At 37.4% G+C, this 24037-nt stretch overlaps 2 protein-coding genes across 5 annotated transcripts; one reads left to right on the top strand and one right to left on the bottom strand.

Annotated features, from left to right (window-relative positions):
* Positions 1-2062: 2062 nt before the first annotated feature.
* Positions 2063-8278, top strand: LOC122669041 (serine/threonine-protein kinase PBL27-like). 3 transcript variants are annotated; one of them, XM_043865663.1, is made up of 5 exons: positions 2063-2498; positions 3462-3664; positions 3861-4050; positions 6661-7052; positions 7204-8278. In XM_043865663.1, exons 1-5 carry the CDS (start codon positions 2360-2362, stop codon positions 7828-7830), a joined length of 1551 nt encoding a protein of 516 aa, XP_043721598.1. In that variant the 5' UTR covers positions 2063-2359; the 3' UTR covers positions 7831-8278. The 3 variants fall into 3 exon arrangements, with proteins under 3 accessions (XP_043721598.1, XP_043721597.1, XP_043721599.1); XM_043865662.1 differs by having other exon boundaries at positions 3459-3664; XM_043865664.1 differs by having other exon boundaries at positions 2064-2498; positions 3465-3664.
* A 2625-nt stretch (positions 8279-10903) lies between these two features.
* Positions 10904-23684, bottom strand: LOC122667640 (ISWI chromatin-remodeling complex ATPase CHR11). Of its 2 annotated transcripts, none has more exons than XM_043864008.1 (25): positions 23415-23684; positions 22688-22816; positions 22489-22592; positions 20928-21040; positions 17418-17515; positions 16888-17067; positions 16576-16797; positions 15256-15390; positions 14879-15161; positions 14714-14787; positions 14326-14546; positions 14153-14240; positions 13952-14045; positions 13652-13840; positions 13450-13481; positions 13246-13322; positions 13024-13113; positions 12777-12846; positions 12615-12672; positions 12463-12521; positions 12190-12355; positions 11858-12036; positions 11559-11774; positions 11368-11472; positions 10904-11258 (listed from the first exon to the last, which is right to left on the bottom strand). In XM_043864008.1, the coding sequence occupies exons 1-25, from the start codon at positions 23661-23663 to the stop codon at positions 11241-11243; spliced, it is 3249 nt and encodes a 1082-aa protein (XP_043719943.1). In that variant the 5' UTR covers positions 23664-23684; the 3' UTR covers positions 10904-11240. The 2 variants fall into 2 exon arrangements, with proteins under 2 accessions (XP_043719943.1, XP_043719944.1); XM_043864009.1 differs by having other exon boundaries at positions 22688-22818; positions 23423-23684.
* Between the last annotated feature and the right edge of the window lie 353 nt (positions 23685-24037).

Raw genomic sequence — 24037 nt, 5'->3', positions numbered from 1 at the left:
TATGTATTCAACCTGTTTACCTCGCTATGATGACGATAGGATTTTGGATGAACCTGTTGAGGTTTAAGAACTATATGGGTATTTTCGGTAAATTTTCTATATAGGGTTTTTGCTATAACTCTGTAGTGAGAGTTCTTTCTCTGTATTAAAAATCTGAGAGAGGTGTGAGGAACGAGCGACTGTAACCTATTCTTCATTGATAGTGAAACAGATCTCAACTCACCGTAGACTTAGACAACTTTGCCGAACCACGTAAATCTTTGTGCGCATTATGTGATTGTTGCGATTTCCAGTCTTCTCTGCATCATGTTAGGTTTTATAGAACCTTTGTCTCCAACGGTGATGAAGGGAAATCCCCCCCCCCCCTTATCTGTATGTTTGATTACTTACAATCTCCTCCAATGTAGAGATATATAGCTTTCAAAATTATTGGAAAAAAGCTAATTTTATTTGATGGTTTTTCATTGTTGAAAAATACAACATTTACACCTTAAAAATGACAAGTCATAGGAATGATGCATGGGATCCACAACATGTCTAGAAGTTTATTTCCAAGTTGATCCTCCAAATATCTAGAAAAAAGGGTGATTGTATATGGGGATTTAAAAATCAAGAATTGGGATCTAGATTGATCCTGACTAATTTTGATCAGGATTGATCATATCTCAATTATTTAAACATTGATGTCTAGGCATAGAAAAAAATCATCTACAGTGCCCTTATCTTGCGGTACACTACAATGCGGAGCCTGAGACCTTGACACATGGAAGATGCAACATCCAACGATACCGAGCTCGAGAAGAAAGAAAAAGAAAAAAAACCCTACCTTGCATCAAGCTCACACCCTTGGATGAAGCTTCTTCCACATGTCAAACTCTCAAGCCCAAATTGATGTGCACCGCAAGATGCCCACATTGTACAGGATTTTATTCTGAATAGGCATCCCTTCCATAATGCCCATTAAGGATAGGAGAAAAAGGTTCCCTACGATGTCAATGTATTATTATCATCTCATTGAGGAATTTTTTTTCCCCTTCTCTCTCCTTCTCTTTTTTTTTTTTTTTTTCAGTCCTCTTATATGTGATGGATTCAAAAAATTCTCTATCTATTCGTCGGTTTGAGGATGAGAATAATCAAATCATCAAATTACATGACAAAATGAAGACGTTCTAGATGGGAATGGCCTCCCACGTTCCACACCCTCTATATTAGGCTCTATTTGGTTGCAAGAGAAATGCAAATATTTCTCTAGAAAATAAAATATATTTTATAAAAAAATTTTAATATTTAACTGTAAAAATAATAGAAATAATTTTATAATGAATAAAAATGGTTTTTTTTGGGGTGGGGGGGAAGGGGGAGTAGGGGGTAAACCTAATGGTAAAACAACTTTAACCCATGAATGATGATGATAATACAAAGCGTTGGATCAAGGGCCATGATGTCATCAACTTAGCAATCATAGCCCCAACCAACGGCTCATAATCCTTCAAAGTAATAATAAAGTACACAGATGTTGTACCAGATCAATCATAACCACTCAATATTTTAAGCATATGTTTAGTGTGAAACACAACTCTAAAAATCTAATAACGGGAGTGGGTCCCACCCTCGCAACTGTCATTTCTTTATACAATAATAATAATACCTTACCTCTACCCAAAAAAATAATAATAATAATACCTTACCCTTTTTTTTTTGTTTTTTTTGGTAGAAAATAATACCTTACCCTTTACCTTCCTTTAAAACAAATTTATTAATTTTAAAAAGGGTAAAATCGTCAACTTAGAAGAAAAAAAAACCATTCGCCATTTCCGTAGATTCCAAGAGATATCTTAGAATCTCGATTCTCTAATTTTCCTATTTTACCAGTAATTAAATTAGTTAATCTACAATAAAAGTCAATAATTATGTTTTTAAACTTTTAACCAAACTCTCTCTCTCTCTCTCTCTCTCTCTCTCTCTCTCTCTCTCTCTCTCCTTCTCTATTTATTTCAATATTTCTTCTCTATTTATTTCAATATTTCGTGTTATTTTATTTATTTATTCTTTCTTTTACCTTCTCTCTCTTGCTCTGCTTTTAAGCTTTTTTACTATCTATGTCATCCGGATTTTTTGATCTACTGCTTCTCACTGATGATGATCTTTTTCGTCTCTGTTTGGGTGACTCTGAGCGTTACAGTTTGAACAAGTTCCTTCAGTGAAGATCGCTCTTCAAGGAAAGAGAACAAGGAAGGAAGTGTTGGAATTTTTCGATGGTTTGCGAAAAAATGAGGAGTGGTTGTTGAAGAAGATCCAAGTGTTTTGCTTGTTTTTTCCCTTTTTTTCTTCTTTTTTTTTCTGGGGTTTTCGATTTGAGATGGGCGGGTGCTTTCCATGCTTTGGATCGCCGAATAAGGAAGAAAGTAACGGTGTAATTGAAGTTTCGAAGCAAGATTCTGTAAAAGAGGGTTCAGCCTCAACTGCTCAATCTCATCATCTGAGCAGAGTCAGTTCTGGTAATTTCCCTTTGGTTTTACTTTTATGGGTTTTTTCTTATATATTTTTAATGGGCATGAATTGAATTTTTTTTGTTCGTCTTAGTTCTTACTGGCGATTACTGTGAGACGCGTCATCGGTGTTGAATTTTGTGTAGTTTTGATAAATTATGAGATGGGTTGGTGTTAGAATTTGGTACCATTTTGATCTGATTGATTTCTATGTTCTTTATTTTGGTCTAGGCTGTGTGCTAGTTGGGCTTTTGTACCTTCTGAGGTCAATATTCTTGGATGAATTGCTAGTCCGCCGGGTTCTGCTTTTTAGTTATTCTTTGTATTCTTTTTCCTTTCCGTTTGGTCATGTTCAGTTTGTTTCTAAATTTTTGGTTTTGATCAATATTGGGAGATCTATACTTGGTTTTGTGACTCGTTTGTTATTTCTTCTGTATTCATGTTCCTTGATTTTATGCTTAATTGAACGTTAAATGCGGTGATGAAGAAGCTTCTGATGAATGTTTTGCTTCTAATTCTTGGATTGGATGAGTTTCTCCCTCTTCTTGTTTGACCAGGAAGATACTGGTTAAATACATCTAAATTGTATACCTTTGGAGAGTTTTGGAACGCAATTTCCATTTGAGTTTTGACCAATATTCATCATGCACTACTATATTTAGGTAATCTCTGAATTTTGTGTGGGTGAGGAAATGCAAGTCAAGTAGCTAAACTGATAGGGATACATGGTAATAGCTTTCACCTTCTTTTTTTTGGGTGGTTTTGAATTAGGATATAGCAAGGAGACTCTACTGGCCGGTTATCTGTCTAACCTGCATCCCCAATAATTTGGAATTACATCTCATTGCTTGAAACTTTCTTTCTTCCATTCTTATTCCTTTTGCTTTCTTACTGACACTGGGTTTCTCCCTGTTCTCCCCCCCCCCTCCTCCTTTTGTGCATGCTATGGTTTATATTATCTTTACGGAGTAGCAGAAAAATCAAGATCTCGGAGTGGTTCTGAATCTAAGAAGGAAACCTCAATTCCTAAAGATGGCCCAACTGCTCATATTGCTGCACAGACTTTCACCTTTCGAGAGCTTGCTGCTGCCACAAAGAACTTTAGGCAAGATTGTCTTTTGGGTGAAGGAGGATTTGGGCGAGTATATAAGGGTCGATTGGAAAGCACTGGACAGGTCAGTTGGAACTAATCTTATTTATTGGTAAATGGTAAAACATGTTAATCATAGGCAACCTGAACTTTGTCTCTTGACTCCCTGGTATACCATGTGCATTGTACAGAGCATTGAACAAAAAATGCTTATATTAGTGTACTTATCCATCAGTCATGCCCTGTGCTCTCTGATTTATTTGAAATGGCTGTTCTTGCAGGTAGTTGCTGTGAAACAGCTAGACAGGAATGGCCTTCAGGGGAACAGAGAATTTCTGGTGGAGGTTCTCATGCTTAGCCTCTTGCATCATCCTAACCTTGTGAATTTGATTGGCTATTGTGCCGATGGAGACCAACGCCTCCTTGTTTATGAGTTTTTGCCGTTAGGATCATTGGAGGATCATTTACATGGTTAGACTGCTTCTCATACTTAAATGTCCTTCGAAATTATATAATATGATAAATTGTAGACCTAAGGCATGTACGGTTCAGGATTCCACTTTAAGGTTTTGAAAAAACATTGGAACTATCCTTATCCCTTCTGATAATTGCACAAGAATCTGGAATTTGGTCAAGCTGATGCATCTTTGCTCTTGCCTACTAATCTACTATACTCTAGCATCGCTTTAGGACAGCAATGCATTGTCCACATCAATAAAAGTAACACCCAATGTGTATTGAACTAAATAAAAATAAATCTACTTCACTCCAATTCTTATTCCCAACAGCTTTGGGTCATCTACACGAAATTTTTCCATGCCATTTCACTCTACTTGATGCTATATCTGCTCTTAACGATTGATGTCATTCTTCTGCACTGACATCTTTAGCTTTTTCTTTCTCCTTTTAACACCTCCGATGTTCATATACATAAACCTCTGCATTATATGATGATTGTTGTGCATGGCTGAACCATCTCAATTAATTTCCCCTCATCTTTTTTCTTACTGTTGCAACTCTAAAGTTTTGTTAAATGCAGTCCTCTGTCTAATCCTTCCTAGTGTTGTATGTTCTCAATTTCCTCTTATCAGTTGTACTCATTATATATATTTTGTCTTTTTTCGTTTCTTTATTGTTTCGCATTCAGCTCCATATATCATTGCCAATGTTTTAGCGGACTTAAAAATTTTATTTTAGTTTTAAGGGAATGAGTAAAAATACAACATTCAAAATCTCTTCTCCTCAGCATCCAGCTTGCTTTAATTTTAAAGTGGCATCTTCTGTTTTGATGTCCTTGTTTATCAGTTTATTATCAAACCAAGGTAAGGAAAATGGTTACTCTGGGTAATTTCTTGATCATCAATCTTACCTACTCCCCTTCCGTTGTTAATTTTACTGAAATTGCAGTCTTTTTATTCCATTATAGTCTGGCATTCACCTCTTGTCAGTCACAGACAGCACAAACCATGGCTACTACTTACTCAGAACTTCTTACTATCACATTCAACTTTGACTGCTACTTGGTGGGAAGCATTGTTTCTTCTTGGCGTGTGTTATGTTGGATTTAGTTTTCACTGTCATCATCTGTGCCTTTTTAGGTCCTCTCAAGAAGGGTTAGCTGATTACTTTTGAGATTTTGTGTACAGTCATCTCTTAAGATGGTTCTCTCTTAAGATTTTGATAGGCATTGAATGGTAACTAACTGCTCACAAAGAGAAACAAGATGATTGAGAGCCATTGCTTATTAATTAGATACTGCATAAAGATTGGTTTATGATTGGCGTCTAAAGTTATTGATTGCTTCATTTTTTTTTCTGCTTAGTTCTATGTTTTTATATCAATATGTGAGATTTTGTCAGTTCGTTGAGGGAATGATTTTGTTCCATATCCTTTCATGTAAGGAGAGGGGGGATCCTCTTTCTTTGAGGTGAATGTCGATATAAGAAACAAATAACATCAATCAAGTTTCTTTCTCTCATCAGGTTTCCATTTTGTGCTTTATCGAGGAAATTTGCACCTCATCACCTTCATTAACCATGAGTATTTGGGAAACTTCATCAACTTCCTATTTTAGACCATGTCATAGCATAATTTCTTACCCCGGCAATCTATATCTCAATTAGTTGGAATACATTCCCACAGCCATGAGTTTGTGAGGACAATAGCAGCTTATGCACCCAAAAGAAAAAAAGGGTTGCAGAGGTGGTTAGAATCCTGCTTTTCTCTTATAGTTTTAGCTTTTACATGTTATCTCTAGCCAACATTGGACAGTGTCTATTAGTTTTACTCTCACCAGACTAGTTTAACTCATTGTCTATGCTGCATTAAGTTATAGGCTTATAGCACTTTTGTTGGTGCCTGCTTGAATTTGTAGCGAATTGGAGCAGCAGAACTACCTTGGTGCGGTTCCTAGGACAGTTTCAAATGTGTACGGTTTAATTAAATTCGATTTTATTTATAAAATCTAATTATTTTCGTATATAAGCTTTATGCTTTTATATGATTAGCATACCCCATTAATTTTTTTTTTTGGTAAGACATACCCCATTATAATGGATCTGGCATTGCCTATTGTGCACTGTTAATCAGGATGTGATATTAGCAATTTAGGAATAAAGTGTCTAGTTTGGACATGAATCACGTCATAGAACAATGTTCTTTAAAATAGAATTAAGTGACGACAAGTATCACTTCGAGAACTAGGTCACGTTTTAGTTTTCCTGTAGAAGAGATGAGATAGAATAAAAGTCTGGATCAATTTTTTTATGCAGCTTTTAGTTGTAATATCATACATGAATGTTATTTGGGATCTATGTTGTGTTTCAGTTTTCTTTCTGATAAAATTTTCTGTCATCAATCAAACAACGAAAGAAAAAAAAAAAACTGTTGGTTGACCCCTCTCTCTCTCTCTCTCTCTCTCTCTCTCTCTTTTATATATATGAATGGATGGTATAATAAGCCAATCTAGCATAACTTATTGGGTGATGTAGAATATAAAGATATGTTATTACAATTAAAAGAATGAAGCTTTTGCTCATCAACTACAATACTTATCTAGTTACCTACTACACCTTTTTTCAGATCTTCCTCCAGACAAGGAGCCTTTAGACTGGAATACAAGGATGAGGATTGCAGCTGGTGCAGCCAAGGGTTTGGAGTATCTACATGATAAAGCAAACCCCCCTGTCATTTACAGGGATTTCAAGTCATCTAACATCCTTCTTGATGAAGGTTTTCACCCGAAGTTGTCAGATTTTGGGCTTGCAAAGCTGGGTCCTGTTGGAGACAAGACTCATGTTTCCACACGAGTTATGGGAACTTATGGCTATTGTGCTCCTGAGTATGCTATGACAGGTCAACTCACTTTGAAATCTGATGTTTACAGTTTTGGTGTAGTCTTCCTTGAATTGATCACAGGGCGCAAGGCAATAGACAACACTAGAGCTCCTGGAGAACACAATCTTGTTGCATGGGTAAAAGTGTTTCTTTTTTCAGTTTTTCATCATTCCTTTGACTGATTTAGTTCCCTCAAAATTTGTTCTTTCACATAAAATAATAAATGTGAATACTTTTTTAATTAATGAATAAAAAAATGGTTTACTAAGCCATTTCTTGCGATTGCAGGCACGACCGCTTTTCAAGGACCGTAGGAAGTTTCCCAAAATGGCTGACCCTTTATTGCAAGGCCGTTATCCAATGAGGGGACTTTACCAAGCTCTTGCTGTTGCAGCCATGTGTTTGCAGGAGCAAGCTGCTACACGGCCTCTAATAGGAGATGTCGTGACTGCTCTGACATATTTAGCTTCCCAAACATATGATCCGAATGCCGCTTCTGCCAGTAGCAGAGTTGGTCCATCTACTCCCAGGCACAGGGACGACCGAAAGACCATGGGCGGCGGGTCTGACAGCCTAGATGAAGCTGGACGTTTTGGTCGACATTCTCACTCACCCCATCAGAATTCTCCTGACAGGAGACACAGAGACCCTGTTCGGGGAGTAAGCTTAGGGGCAGAGACTGGAACGGGTGAACCCAGTGGTGGGTCTGGAAGGAAGTGGGGCTTAGATGAATTGGAAAGGCAGGAAGTTCAGAGGGATAGCCCTGTTCATGCAAGGGAAACACCAAGGAATTTCAACCGAGATTTTGATAGAGAACGTGCAGTTGCAGAGGCAAAAGTATGGGGTGAGAATTGGAGAGAGAGAAAGCGAGCAAATGCCATGGGTAGCTTTAATGGTACAAATGAGCAACCATGAGGTAATCTCAAGCCTACAGGTTGCTTTGGTGAATCATTCTGAAGAAAGAACAGGGAAAAGAAGTGCTTACAAGCCACCATATCTTCTATCAGGGCTTCCATCTTTCCCATGGAATAAGGGTATGCTTGTCCAACTTGATTGTTGCAGCTCTCCCTATGTAGCCATCAGATTTCAAAGTGAGTTGGCCTGTGATTAAAAGACAATCTGGAAGAGGGAAAGTAAATTTTTGTGGGCATGTGCAGCATAGGATTTTGAGATGTGCAACTTTGTTGGACTTTGCAAATGTATGGACTTCTCAAGGCTCAGGGTACAAAAGGAAGCTTGAAAGAGTATGTATTAAATTTGCGCAGTTATTCTGTAAAGGGTAGAGGGGGTTATGGGTTTTGTTTTGGGTTTCTCATTTTTCTGGACGTCAGAGTCATTTTATAGGTTTATACAAAAGGTTTCATTAGCATGTCAAATTGAAATATCCTGTACCTACAATGGCACAGCATGAGCCAGTGGTTACTTGTTGCAAGGGAAAAAGAACTCTTGTGGGGGGAATCTATGCCTGCAAGCAGACATAAACATAGAGGGAGGCTAAATGACCGTCCCATCCCCCATGAAAGGTGGAAATGTCGACCCTATGATTCTTCCGTGCAGTCTCCCACAGAAAACACTTCCCCTTGTAAGTAATTGCAGTTTCCCTCCGGCAGATTTATTTGGGAAACTAAAAGGGGGAGGGTTCCCCATGCTGCTGTTCTAGGAAGAATCTTCCACTGTGGACCAATGGCAGTGTGTGGGATGGTATTGTCAGAAGAAAAGGGTCACAATGTTCAGGAGGATAGAGAGGGCATATGTTAGAATGGGTTTTTTCTTCGGACCACTCATTTTTGCTTTTTCTCATCACTGGGTATATCTAGTCATGTTCTGAGTGGAATCTCTCCAATTTGTTATTTTCTTAAAACGGCTCTCCACTCTTTGTTTTTTTGGTACTCTCCATATGGTATTCGTCAGGGATATCCTCTCTCCTCTTATCTTTGTATACTCCGAAGTTCTGTCATCTCGTCTCTCTTACTGCACTGCATAACTACTCCATCAAAGGGCTTAAGATATCTAGGAATACGTAGCCTATCGTGCATATGGTCTTTGTAGATGATCTGATTCTCTTTCTGATATCAAGGAATCTTTTGCCTTTGTAGATATAATATCAAAATTCTGCTCCCTTTCTGGCCGAAGTTCTCCATGTGACCAATCTAGAGCACATTTTAGTTCCAATGTGTCATTCGAGAACCAAGCACCTTATGTTTCATATATTCGACATCTATTTGGGTATTCCTTTCATTCATGGTACAATTTCTAAACCCCGTTGTTTCACTTCATTCATGTTGAGTGTCACTCTTATGCTTCTCTGGGGTGGAAGTCAGTTTTCAAAGAGAGAGAGAGAGCATAGGTTTTTTTTTCTTGTAAACTAATTTGTAAATGATAGAAATCTAAAAAGCATTAATATCCTTTCTCTCTCTCTTTTTTTTTTTTTTTCTCTTTCTTGGTAAACCCGCTCATGGGTGGAATGGTTTTTTTATCCTGTTTAAAGCAGAAAAAAGTTTTGTAAAGAGAGTTAGGTCTTTCGGAAAGGAGGAATCCCAAAATCCAAACCTATGAGAGAAATTGGCCACTTGGCAATCCAATGATATGGGAATTCTCAACTCTATATACATAGAGAAAATCACAAACCTGAAAGCTTTTCTCCAGATGTCTGATGTTGTTGAGGACAACTGAAACCTCTGTCCATGGCTGTATCATATCATTAACAAGATAACAACGTATGAGAGCTTTGGGAATCTGAGTGCAGTTGAACCCAATGAATTCCAGAAACCTAAGAAGCCTATTTCATACAAAATTTGATTGCTAAGGCCTCACCGACAATGACTGAAGATGGAAACATATAATTAATAGTTATCCATCCCTGTAAACCCTTGCTCATTTAGCAATAAGCAAACTAGAACCATTCCCTTTGGTTTAGTTGAAAAAATTGCATCTTAGAAAATGGAGCAACACCATATAGGAGTTACAACAGAAGATGAATCACATCTTTGTAAAACATATGTTGCTGCTTGATTCCCCTTGGCATGCTATTGTCATGTAATCTGTTTGTAATGTCCCTCTCAGCTGGTTATCCATGTATAAATTAAAATGATCATGGGTAAACAACTTTGCAAGATTTATGCATCTCTATGTAGGAAATATAATCTAGATTAATCGTCGATAGCGATACATGATTATCAAGTTGGAGGCCAACGAAAGGATGAGTAGCGAATCCACACATTAAGACCCTACAAAGCATACATACAAAACAAAGTTTAAATAGTAAAAATCCAACTGCCAGACTCAGGATAACTAAACAATTATCAGGAAGAATCAGGTCATACAATTAGGATAAACAAACTGTTAATCCGTCAGAATTACATGTTCATATAAAGTCTATGGAATTACTGCCAAAATCAATACATGAATCTATAGAATTACTGAACCAAACACAACCTTAGGGGCTTCATGCTGAATGTTGCCATTTTAACCACTTCTTCTATGATTGGTAAACATACCTCTATTCATCTCTATTGTAACTTTTGGGGTAAGAATCCATAGAGAATAATCTAGTTGGTGCACATCTTTTGATTTATACAAACTTTGAAATTAGTCTACGATTGTCTCCTTCACTTTCCAACCATCTCCCCACTCTTGCCTTCAGTCTATCAATCTTATTCCAGCAATATCATACCATCATTAATGTACTGTATCCTTCTGCACAAATTCATCACATGGGTATCTGCAATTTGTTTGAAATTGGACAAGGCCTAGTTTAGGGCTGCTACAGATCTTGCCCCTTGAGCACAAATTCGTCTTCCCTCTTATAAATACCAGTGCAACTATCAAAAACAATATCCACGGGGCATTAGCCTACAGTTTTGGATATCATTCTATCATAGAATCACTAAAAAGTTTGAAACAAGCATAGCTCTGTAATTATCATGTTAAAACACCATATCATACAATATTGAAACCTTCAGAATCAAATCCCAATGGCATTCTTCAATAGTTACTTGGTACAGCTCACTCCAGTGCAGCAAAATAGAGGGTTGGGCAGAAAATTCTTACTAGTCTCTTGCAATACATTAAAAAAAATGTGTACCGCTCGTTTGGTAAACTAGAAAGAAACTTCTAATAACCCCCCCCCCCTCCCCAACCCCTTCCACCCAGAGGATGGCCCAAGATAACCAAGATTCTACAAAAAAATTACCCCAAGAATCCAAGACGGGTCAATTCATGAAAGTGAACCATAAAGACTTTAAGGGTAAAAGCCTACACAGTAATCCTGCAGTTTAGTTACTGGATAGTGGACAGTGGATAGGCATTCATACTATGACAAAATTTCATTTCCTCCGCCTCCCCTGTACAAATAATTCCGCAATCAGACTCGGTAACTAGCAGGTAAAAAAACAACTCTGATTTTTAAGTTGAATACTCCAAATAAAACTAAGAATTCAGTCTGGTACTCACAGAGCTAAGGTAGTCATCCATCACTGTCTGTTTCCTTTTCTTCAAAGTTGAAGTAGGGCTCTCAGAAGGCAATCTAGCCATTGCACGCTTTGAAGGTGTCATATTCTGTAAAGACATTTGTTTATTATCAAGCATAAAAGAAATAAAGAAACATCTATGAAATGAAGTTTTACAGGGGATGGGAAACCAACCTTCGCAAGCTTCTTATCTTTCCTTGCTTGTCTCTCCCTCTCATCAAATTCTTGATTTTCTCTCTCTACCAAACGAATGAGGGTATCACAGCGTCTTGCAAGTTCTTGAGTGGTGCGCGATTTTACAAACCAATCAAAGCGAAACAATGGCGATGTGCGAAAAGCTGCCTTGAGCTCATCCCAATTCCCATATCCAAGCTTGTGAACCATACATAGCTGTATAGAGTGGCATACATATCAGACAGATAAACAAGTACCATCCATTAAAAGCATGCTCTCAAGAAATTTAGGAACCATACCATGAAGCGATCACATTCTTCATTGTACAGCTTCCCTTTGTTCTGGCCATATTGAATTTTCAGTTCCAACCATGGATTCTTGTAGCGATCCAACTTCTTCCCAATTGCTTTCATGATCTCATCCTTCCGAGAGATTCTGGCTTCCCCCCTTTCAATATTCTTGATGATACGATCATAATCTGGACACAAAATACATAACCATTAAGCACACAAGTAATGCTCTGTTCACCTATTAAGCTCGGTTCAATGTTTGAAAATATAACCCTCAATATATTATAATGCCAACTCAATACACTTATTAATCAAAGAATGAAATTGAAGTATTTAATTACCATTTAACTCCTTGTATCTTTCTTTGAAGACCTTGGCATACCGTTCAACTTCCTCTTCTGTTTTGCCCTCCATTTCAGAAGCAATACTTTTTATGTCGTTACGACCATATTTTTCGCAAGCACGGATGAATGTGTTGAAGTCTCTCCTAGTCCATGATGAAAAGCCCTATAATTCACCCATAATCAGGCCCGACAAGAGAAACAGCTTATTCTTTTAATATGCAGCACAGAAGACTATTAGGAACCCATATTAACAATCAATAACCTACACACCTCTTCTAACAACTGCTCTCTCTCTTCTCGTTCTTCTGCTGTCAAGGGCTCCCCTATGTCTTAAAAATATGGAAAACAATTATTAGTATGTAGAGTTAGAAAGTAAAGTGTACCACTGAAAAAACACAAACGTGTCTGTAAAAGATAAAAACCTTCAGGTTCATCCCCCTCTCCAATTGTGTCTTTCAACTGATTTTTCTGATTTGCTTGCTGAAAAACATTTGAACAGAGTAGATTAGTTCAAACCCACACCACAGTGGGCAAATTCCAAAGCCAGGAAAAGAATAAAAGGGAAAAAAACACATTAAACCCACCATCAGGTAGCGCACTTCTTTTTCATAAAGTTCATTTAGTCTCTGTGTATTAAAGAACTGGAAATCATGCCTGAAAATGAAACAGAATACAGTTCAGATGACTACCATACCAACTACGATCTTCGATGCATCCTACTAGTGATAAATGCATTGAGAGTACCAGATTACCAATTTAATAAAAAAAAATTTGAAGGAGAAAAACTAAAATGTACAAGCATCCAGCATCAAGAAATCAACAGGTACATACAGTTGAGGCATGCGAGGAATGCGTGGTTCTCTCGGTTTTGCTGGCCCTCCTTGGCGCATTGCTTGCTTGAAGTACTCAGATTCAGAGTAGCTAAAGAAAGGACATACAGGAATCAGATATAGACAGAATCACAGGAGCCAAAAAAGAAGAGCCAGGGGGGGGGGACTGAGGGACCATAAAGAGCATAATATGGAGAAGGTGCAATACAAAAAATATCCTTACTTGCGCTTCCGCTCCCTCTTTGGAGGCTCAATCCAGTTTTCACTGACAAGTTTCTTGAAATCGAGCTTGTTCTCATCCTTCATTAAAACAAAATTGAATATTAATAGCACTGTACAGTGTAGTAGGGGAAACATTTCCTAGCATTATTAGCGTCTTTAATATAGGCTACAAAAGGCAAGGGCATATAAAAAGAGATATTTGTACCTTTTCATCATCAAAATCATACAGTTCAGCAGCTGCACAGAACCAAACAAATAATAAAAATTAGAAGCTGATATCTTTTTCCTTTCCTTTTATTTATTCTTTTGGTTGGGTGGGTGGGTGGGGGGAGGGGCGGCTCTGAGGATTTGGGAGGGAGGTGAGGAAGAAGATGGGTATAAGTGCTCAAGTGAATCATAAGACATACTATCATCCATCTTAAATTTGATAGCATCTTCAGTAAATTTCTTCATTTTGGCATCAAGTTCTCTTGTTGCTTCTTCTCCTTTCGCTATGATTCTGTCAATATCCTCATCTGTGATTGTACTGTCTTTGGAACTGAAAACCATTTCAGCACCAAACCTCACCATTTGCAATAGTTCATCTTTATTAACAGCTGCATCACAGGTTAAAATAGAAGTGTCAACAGAGGTTTCTGGCGAGTTTTAAGATCAAGTTACACTAAAACTAAAACAGCAAGGAAACATCTAAAATAGATATCCTTTACTTTTCTGTTCTGCTAACCGTCCTTGTTGAATTACTAAGGCATCAAGTGCAAGCTTCTTATATGCCCTTTCAATCACTTTCTCCTCTATCGTGTACTGAATCAGCACGAAATAAATGATAATTTTTGTTAGGTAAAGAAGTAAATAATATTATTAAATAAGCATAATAATACAACTCAAGAAAAATGGCGTAAAAACTGAACCTCTGTACAAAACCGGAACACTTGAACTTCTTTCTTTTGACCAATCCTATGAGCACGGTCCTGTGCTTGCAAATCCACCTGCGGGTTCCTGCATTGCAGTGACAAAATTTTCAGAATTTGAACTGATTAAATTGCCATAGCAACACCCAAAAGAACAAAAGGGATGAACTTACCAATCACTATCATAAAGAATGACAACATCTGCCGTGGCAAGATTAATACCAAGGCCTCCTGCTCTGGTTGATAGTAAGAAGATGAACTTTTCACTTCCAGGCTGGTTAAAGGCATCAATAGAAGCATCACGGTCTTCTCCACCAGTATTCCCATCAATTCGACAGTACAGATATCCACGAAACATTAAGTAGTCTTCCAGAATGTCCAGCAGTCTAGTCATCTACAGATAAGAGCAGGAATAAGAAAAGATGAAATCACTCAATAAGAAAATTAAAATAACAAAGAAAATATAATCACCACAGTGAAGGAATTCAAGGAGTGATGCAGAACACAGTTAAATAATCCAAGATTCATAATTATCTAAGCATAATAGGCCATGACATTAACCTGAGAGAATATCAGAACGCGAGAGTCACGCTCTTTTAGCTTTGGGAGCAATTTATCAAGGAGAACCATTTTACCTGTGCAAATCAGGAAAGATACTATTTTACAATAAATCAACCAATAAACACCAATGAACTCAAACAGAGCTTCAGAAAAGAAAGAGCCTACCTGCATTTGTGATTAGATGATCTCCTGTACTATAAGGAGGGCCAGGTTCAGCACCTTGAAAAAGGTATGGATGGTTACAACATTTACGCAGCTGCATTGCTATATTCAGAAGACGTTTACGCTCTCCTCCAGCATTAACAACCTCTAGATCTTTCTGCAATAAAGCCCGATAATACTGCTTCTGCATCTGGGACATCCCTACTTTAAGTATGGTTTCCTTTTTAGGAGGCAAACCTTTCTCAACATCAGACTTCAACCTTCTTAGCAAGAAAGGGCGAAGGACCTTCAAAATGCAGAAACATACATCATATACTTGTGTTGTTCCATCAAATTAGATAAACTAAAATAGTGCTCAAAGACAAGACTGAAACTTATACCTTGTGAAGCTGTTGTACCACCTCCTGCTGGTCATTTTCACCAGATATTTGAAACCATTCGTCGAAGGTTTCAGCAGAGCTAAATATCTCAGGGAGTAAAAAGTTAAGAAGAGACCAAAGCTCATGGAGATTGTTCTGCATATAAAACAGATTGCAAGAATATTAAATCCACTTTACAGAAACTTTTGCAAGAGACAAGCAAACCATCTTGACCTCTCCAAGGATCTAGAAAGGATGCAAACAATCGAGACAAATGAATCTCCATTAGAGTTAAAATATATAAAAGTATACAAGAAATACATATTAATTTTTTTATAAAAAAAAAGATCCAAGTTATCCAGGATGACTATCTTAACAATCTTCAGGATAGCCCAAAATATCCATCCTGTGGCAGAACAGATGGAGCTCCAGTTCTGTGGACAGATAGACCCCAATGTCCCTGCATATATGTTGAGTTTCGGTGCAAACAAGATTCACCAGGTGGCAAAATGCCGCTTTGAAAATTGAGGGACTAGGGAGGGTGCATGCACATACAAGGATTTTTGAAAAATATGAGGCATGGACATACGTGGGAGGGTATTTGATTGAATGAGTCTGAAATTTGACACATGGTTAATCTAAAAGGTGTACAACTAATCCAACAGTTTGTTGACCAAAACTAGGACTAGCCAACCACATGGATAAAAGTTGGTGGAACACCCTGATAAGCTCATCAGAACAGGTTGTGAAAAAGAACTCCCCCACCCCCACACAATATTTAAGGAAAGAAAAAAAAAAAGCAGTAAAGCTCCACACTGCCATGAAAAATTGGATCTTAAACATGCAAAAGTAGGTGCTAACATCTCACAGTACCTTTGGCCCTTTCATAGTTTGGAAAGCATAAACCCAGCCAGGGTTGGAGTTAAGAGAGTGGCACTATTCAAATCACAATAGTTGCAACAAGAAGGAAATATCCAAACGAACTCAGAGATCAACTACACAATTTTTTCATATTCCAAATATTGAGTAATCAGTAACAATAGCATCTAAAAGAGAAACTCTGACGGCTCAATCCTGTTGCTCTATGTTAGCCCGGTTACTAAATGATCTTGATTAAGGCCAATGAGTTCATACAACAATAAATTTAGCAAACTGTTTTTCCAGTTAACCTAAAAAAACATGATAAGTCAGACATAGTAGTAACTGAAATCATAGGTTCCTCATTTTCAGTTCAAATGCTGAAGGAATTCAAAAGTAACGGATCCTTTAAATCATATAAAGAAGCAACCAAAAAAAAACAATAAATTGCAAGAGCTTGCATGCATAATAGCACATAACTACCTGAAGAGGAGTCCCTGTAATAAGCAGTCGGTAATTAGTGTTGTAGAGCCTCATTGTTTTTGAAAGAAGTGAGTTCTCATTCTTGATTCGATGAGCCTCATCAATAATAACATACCGCCAGCTAAAACGGCGTAATGTTGTCTTTTCTTTGATTGCCATTTCAAAACTGGTCACACAGACATCAAAATGCCCAGCAACGAGTAGTTTCTCCCGTATGTGCCTCTGCAAAAGTATAAAATAAAAGTAATAATTAACCATGTGGTGCATAGAGTAAATCATGGAAGAATAATTCATAAAGCCAAGCCTAATTACCCTTTCATCTGGATTTCCAAGAAATTTCACAGCACGCAGAACTGGACAAAAACGTCGAATCTCCTTCATCCAATTGCCAAGGGTAGATTTTGGGGCAACAACCATATGAGGACCAGTTATTCCTCGGAACTCGTGCAAATAACCCAGCAATGAGATAGTTTGCAGTGTTTTGCCAAGACCCTGAACAAAAATTACACCAAGCACTCATCAATATGGAATGATTAAGGAGTGAAAGTGATCCACAATATCAAATCAGGAAGGTTATCTCAACGATATACACATGAATTGAAGATTGGCAAGTTGGGGAAACTTTGAGAGCAAATATCCATTCTGAAAGGACTCTCAAAGTTTTACCCACTGCCAAAGATGAGAATAACCAGGAAGTAATGGGCATGACCAGAAAGAAATCCAAAGATTTAGCCCTACTGCCAAAGATGCACATAACAGGAAAGAACAACTGCCAAAGATGAGCATGACCAAAAAGAATCATCAAAGAACCAAAACTAAAAAGCTCCAGCATTTCAGCATACCATTTCATCCGCAAGAATTCCATTAATGCCATTTTCATAAAGCCTTATCAGCCAGTTCAATCCAGCCAACTGGTAATCCCTCATCTTCCCTTGAATACCTGCAAAAAAGAGCAAAGTAACCCAAGGGATCATCAAGCACATTAATTGAAAGAATTGAATATAGGACTCCAAAAGAAATCAATTAATAATCACCTTATTAAGAAATTGGACATTGCTAATCATCAGAGAGAAAGGAAAAGAAACCCCAACACTACCCAGGGAGAAATAATGCCTAACCATTTGCTAGATTAGCCCAAATTTCATTTCAAATCATTATGGATTTGCACCAAGTCAGCATGGTGGGAATCCTCCCAAGGAACACTTGAGGATAAGTCTACATCCATTATTTGTCAACAACAGTTTTATAGTGACAACCAACAAAATGTAATTCTGAAGATCATGTACCCCTTTCAGATGAACATTGTAACAACAACTAGGCAACCCAAGGCATTGGAGGGGCACCTAGGTGACAAAGGACCTGCCCAGGCATGCAGTATATGACTATGTAATATAGCAATGATAATTTTATATAATTATGCTTCTATGCAGCAGCATAGAAGGCATTTCAATGCAATATGATATAATTATGTTAGTAATGACCTAATATGAGAAAGCCAACATAAAATAAAATAAAAGGCATAGGAGCATATCCATTCAAAAAACAAGACAATAAACATGTATCAATATAAACTTGTGAAGTGTCAACAAGGTGTGTTGTCTTCTTGGATCCAAGAAAGAGCCTAGACACCTAAGCAACGCCTAAAAGTTATGTTTTTTACTGTCTAAAGTGAGCGAAACAGAGTGAGTTAGAACGTAACTGATTTCAAACAGCTTCAGAACACTTAGCTATGCACAGCCCAACAAACTAGGATTGGGCAGATGGAGCACAGTCCAAGCCCAAAGCACAACCAGGCCTGGCATATTTCTCGTGTTTGCAACTTTATATAGTAGGGCTACAAATCAATTTAAGCCATAATTAGATAATAAATCGTAATACTAAATAAATCTCTCAAATATCCTTGATGCAATTGCATTGGACTGGTTGGATCAATATCATCCAATATGGACACCTAGGCGCAAGCTTGGGAGGCCCATAAGAGGCAAGTGGCCGTCCAACGGACTAAAATTGAGTTTTGGGTAGTTATAATATAAGTTTGGCCATTTGCTTTCTTGTGTTTCATTGTAACAGGCCCAATTTATAAGCCCATAAAGTAGGGGGTGATAGTACATAGGATTAGTACCTAACTGTTTGAGATAATAGCTTCAAGAGTTCTATATTGAGTATATTTACTGTAAGTCAGTATAAGAGAGTGATTAGGAGTACTGTATGAGTCAGTTTAGGAATTTTGAAAGGTCTTTATATATGTATACACCCAATTGGACATGTTTTGATTAAAGAATTGGTTTTGTTAAGAGTTTTGACATTGTAGAGCCCTCATACAGGATTGATATCCCAAACCTAATTTCTTCCTTCTTCTGATATGCTTTTAACAGGTGAAATCTTTCCTCATACTTCTTTGTTCTTATTTTCTAGTTCTGATAATTACCTCTAATGCTTCTACTTTCTTCTCTGGTTTCTTCTAATTCTCTTTTCTTTAAATATAGATTTCTTCTAATCTATATCAACTGAGTTATTTGCTTTTCTCTAATCTAATTAATCACATATTAGGGTTCTTGATTGTGTTGTTTTTCCCAATGATCTTGTCGCAAGCTAATCTCCCACTGCATTTCCTGGAGTATAGATTAATTACGCATTAACCCTAAGGCTAATATATGTATATACTTGTGTTTAATGTTTAATATGTAAAACATCAAATACATATAGGTATTAATTAAGCTAAGGCTTTGGCACAGGTTATGGAGAACTCAACCCAAGTCCAATCAAGAACCCAAAAACAACACCAATCTTGGAAATGTTAGGGGGTAGACCAGCCCACATTCGCAACCCTACAACTAACTTGTGTAGAAGTAAGCAATCCACATCTAAACAAGGAAAGGAGTATATCTCCCCTACATTGGAGTTTACATCGAAGCACTTTAAAGCAATGACTAGGGGGGAAACAATCTATTAGATTATATGATGCAGTCAAGACTGCCCAGTGCCCAATTGTCCCAGAAGGACTTCATTTTGGGTCTTAAATGGGTTCTATGGGTCTTGGACTACTTGTTTATGGGTTATTTGTTGTAATAATTCTTAATTATAAGCCCATAAAGTGGGGGGAAATTTAGTACACGATATTAGTGGTTAAAATTATGTGTTTAGAGTTAGATTAGGATACTTATTAGTTATTAGAATAGATTCCAGATATTAGTTTGATTTTCTTAGTCAATTTAAGAAAGTGGTTAGGGGTCCTTTTGTGAGTTGAATTAAGAATTTTGAAACCTTTATATCAATTAGGAATGATTTGAATTGAGATAGATGTGTGGAAAAAAACTAGGAAGGATTAAGTAAGGAATGAACGTTTTAGAGTTGACTTGGGAGTTGCCCCGATCAATGACAAGCTCCAAGAGAGTCGTTTGAGGTGGTATGGTCATGTTCAACGGAGGCCTAGGGACGCCCAATAAGAAGTGATATGATCTCAATTGGAGGAACTAAAACAGCTAGGGGCAGGCCTAAAATGATCATAGGAGGAGAAGTGAGGAAGGATATGCATAGTCTAGGTCTTGTACCAAGCATGACCTCGGATACAGCCTATTGGAGGGCAAGGATCCATGTAGCAGACCCCATTTAGCTAATATTCTCCTAAAATGCTAGGTTGTACCTCTTTCCTCTTTACTTTCATCTTTCTTTTTTTATTTTAATTCCATTTTCATTTGTCATTTCTCATCTCATTTCCCATCCCTCTTTCCCATATCTCTTCATTCCCCTTTATTGTGTAGACCTAAGTTTTCCCTAGTTTGTTTTAATTGGATCTATGTAGCCGGCCCCATCAAGTTAGGATAAGGTTGAGTTTGTTGTTGTTGTTGTATACACACATACAACATCAATTAGGCATGATTTGAATTAAGGATATTGAGTTTTCTAAGGAGCTTTCAAGCTGTTAAGCTAAGCATACGGGACCTTTTCTTTAGATCTGGCCAGTCGTTTCCCCTCTTCTTCTTCTTCTAGCTGGTTGATCACTTCACCAGGTGTTCTCTACTTTCTTCTAGTTTCTTCTCTCTCTATTCAGCAAATCCTTGTTCTGCTTATATACATGCTAAAAATGAATTCTATCTTTCAAATCTGGTTACTAGAGATCAGTTAACTTTATTATTGAACCATTTATCAACTCTAATCATAAGATTTTGCTGAGATTCATTAGTTCTTGAATTTAGCTTGAAACTTAAGCAGCCTAGGAATCATTTATAAATCTTCATCTCATTTTGAAGGTTTTTCATTAATTGGCCAGGTAAAACTGCATAAGCTTAGTGAATTGTTATTCTGCATGTTATATAAGAGGCAAAGAACGTGTCAAAAGAACTCTATCTTACAAGAAGGTTGTGTAACCAATCGTGTACTTCCTGCACCAGAAAGATGATCCTCTTCCTCCTTAAGGCACTCTTCATCTTCTTCCTCCTCTGTTACTTTAGATGCATGCCGACCCCTGCAATTTTCAAACAATAAACCAACCATCCAACTCAGAAAGTGATCAGTGAAATGCAAAAGACTATATGGTTCACATGAGACACTAATCAATACAAAAGCATCGTTGATATTTCCTGTTTATTATTGTTGGAAAATAGAATAGGACCTTCTAGCCAAATCAATTACACCTACGAAGTCTTCTTCATCAACTTTTCAACTCTCTTCTTCCTAACCACATTAAAAGACCCTAAATGGTACCTCATACAAACATTGCAAAACTACTTCTGAAACAATTTATTTGTGCATATTGTTCAAAATTTGACATAAAATTACCTAAGAGACTCAAGGTCAAGCCTAGTATCATCAATAATAATATCATTAGACAAAACAATCCCAATTGCCCATAACCCTAGAGTCAACCCGCCATCAATTTGATATTGCCATCGTCTCAGAATCTGTCGCTTGATCAGGAGTGATGCAGGACTATATATGTACTGCCAAATGATACTTTTACTTAAGGGATAGATACTTTATAGAATTGATTTAAAGCAAATTATGCTTTTATCATATATCTTTCAATTTAATGTGAAAATTCCACAACAAAAAATAATGTTCAGGCTTTTTACTTAACTTAACATAAGCCTCACCAGTAACAGTGACAGTGACAATGCAGTTTTTAAATAGACTCAACAGATTATTTTTTTTTTGTTCCATTATTGTATGAAATTATTTTCTTTTTAATTAAACTATTAAATTGAAGAATCCATTGATAAGCAGATCATAGAGGTAATTAATTGACTAAGGAGTAAACCATAAACTCCCATTACACATAAATACACCAACTTATTCATGTCAACATTTTTTTTTTATTTCAAAAAAGATACTCAAAAGCATAATAGAACAATCACTGACTCCTTCAATCCATTGGCCATTCACATATCCATTTCCTACCTTCGACCAAACAGAAAATAACATAAGTAAGCTCTAAATAGTTCCCCACCTGATAAAGTTATTTGAGACTTACAAAGTTCCAGATAGAACAAAACTTGCAAGTACTACTTAACAGTAGCTCAGACTTCTGATTGAAGTGAATCATCTCTCATAACTAAAGGATTGGTGAATCAAAAAATGGTTTTAACAATTCTGCTGAACATTACTTGTATTTGTTTTAAGTTCTTAAAGCGATTAAGAGTACATCTACAATTTGGCTTTGGAAGGCTGAATCCAACCACCTTGCCCTTGAATTTCAGTTCCACTTTTTCTTTCCGATATAAAGCTCAGGCTACATTCTAGCGTGCATCTTCATCACTCCAACATCAAAATATTATTCTCCTAATGGGAGAGCAAGTCACACACTCTGCTACCCATGCATAATCCCCACTTGTCTCACCTTGAATAACAACATTACCAATCATAGAAGAGAAAATTTATACCAGCTATTATTATTCAAGGAGCAGATAATTTTACCTTCCCTTTGGCTTCTTCTGTGGTGTGGACTGGCCTTTGGCAAAATGAGCAAATATCTCCGTCTGCTGCAGAAGATACTTCAGCCGCCCTTTCCCCTTGTTGTTCTGGAATAAAAACCATTCAATTACAAGTTGCGTTCACAGACCCAATAGGTATCAATAGAAAGTAGAAATTGTTTTCATTCATCAAAATGGCAAACCATGTCGGCATCAATAGAAGCATTTTGGGCATCCAAAATTTCTTGGATCTTATGTTTCTTCAACCTCTGCATTTCTTTCAACCTGGCCCTTTCACGCTTTCCAATTTCAGCATTCCCTAAATTTCCTGCCTGCAATAATATAGAAGAAATGAAGCTGGATGGAAAAATAGAATCGTGCATGGCATAATGAAAGCAAAGTTCAGCACGAATGAGCTTGATAAATAGTTGCACCCACAAATGAAACCAGTACAAAAGCTCTCATTTCTCAAACAAACTGCAATAGTGAGTCGGATAAAATAAAAAGGAATTTGGACGACGCAAGTGGATAACCCATCTAAAATGAGTCCCTTCAGAGGAAAAAAACAATAAAATAAAAACGAACCCAACTCCTTTGTAAGCCCTAGAAAATGAGACCACCATCAAATAAGAGATTGGGAAACGGGAAAAAAGGGATAACAGGAAACCACTGAATGGATACAAATTTTTAATCTGGAATTTCAATCGCCTTATAATTTGCATCAAATCGATAAGAAACTGGTGCAGAGCAATCTAGCCACAATTTGACAATTTTCGTCAATGCAACAATGAAAACCCTAGACCCCTGGGCCTATAAACAGTGAAAACAGCGACCTCCATGAAAAACCTAACTGATACCTCCACAAAAACACGTAAAGTTCGAACAACATAAACCTAAAAATCTTAGCATCATTCAAATCCGCATCCTTACCTCCTCTTCATCTTCTTCTTCTTCTTCGTCATCGCTCTTATCATCCCTGACTGCATCATCGTCCGTCGACTGTAAATTCTCCTCACCTGCTTCCTCTTCATCAGAAACAGTCGTCCTCGCAACAGCTTCAAGCTCTTCTTCGTCTTCCTCATCATTTAGGTCTTCATTCTTCTGGTCTTCCTCCGAATAAATCGAACCGTTCGAAGGATCTTCATCGGAAGAGACCTCAGAGTTCGAGATCTTTGCCATGGATGCTTGGATCTAGGTCTCCGTCGCCGTCAGGAATAGAAGAAAGGAATCAAGAGAGATTAGAGGAGAGGGAGAAGGAACAAGAGCGAGCGAAAAAGAGACCTACGAGACCACTTTTTGTCAAATGTTAAGTGAATTTGACGAAATAATCGGTTAGGTGAGACTCGAGAGCGGGTTTGGACCCTTTATATACCCCCGATAATTTAATGCAGTTTAAGGGAATTTTGGAGTCGAGTTCCCGCCAATTATTCGACGAGGATGAAAATTTTCCCGCTCCGGCCAGTTAGTGGAACCGTTGGTGCTTTCTCGCGAGCCATCTGATCCATTGTGCTTCATTAATCGAAATATCTCACACTCTACTGGTGTGTTTGGTT

This window comes from Telopea speciosissima, chromosome 7 (genome assembly GCF_018873765.1).
Source record: "Telopea speciosissima isolate NSW1024214 ecotype Mountain lineage chromosome 7, Tspe_v1, whole genome shotgun sequence".
Classification (NCBI taxonomy): Eukaryota; Viridiplantae; Streptophyta; class Magnoliopsida; order Proteales; family Proteaceae; genus Telopea; species Telopea speciosissima.
This window is presented reverse-complemented; position numbering and strand designations above follow the sequence as displayed.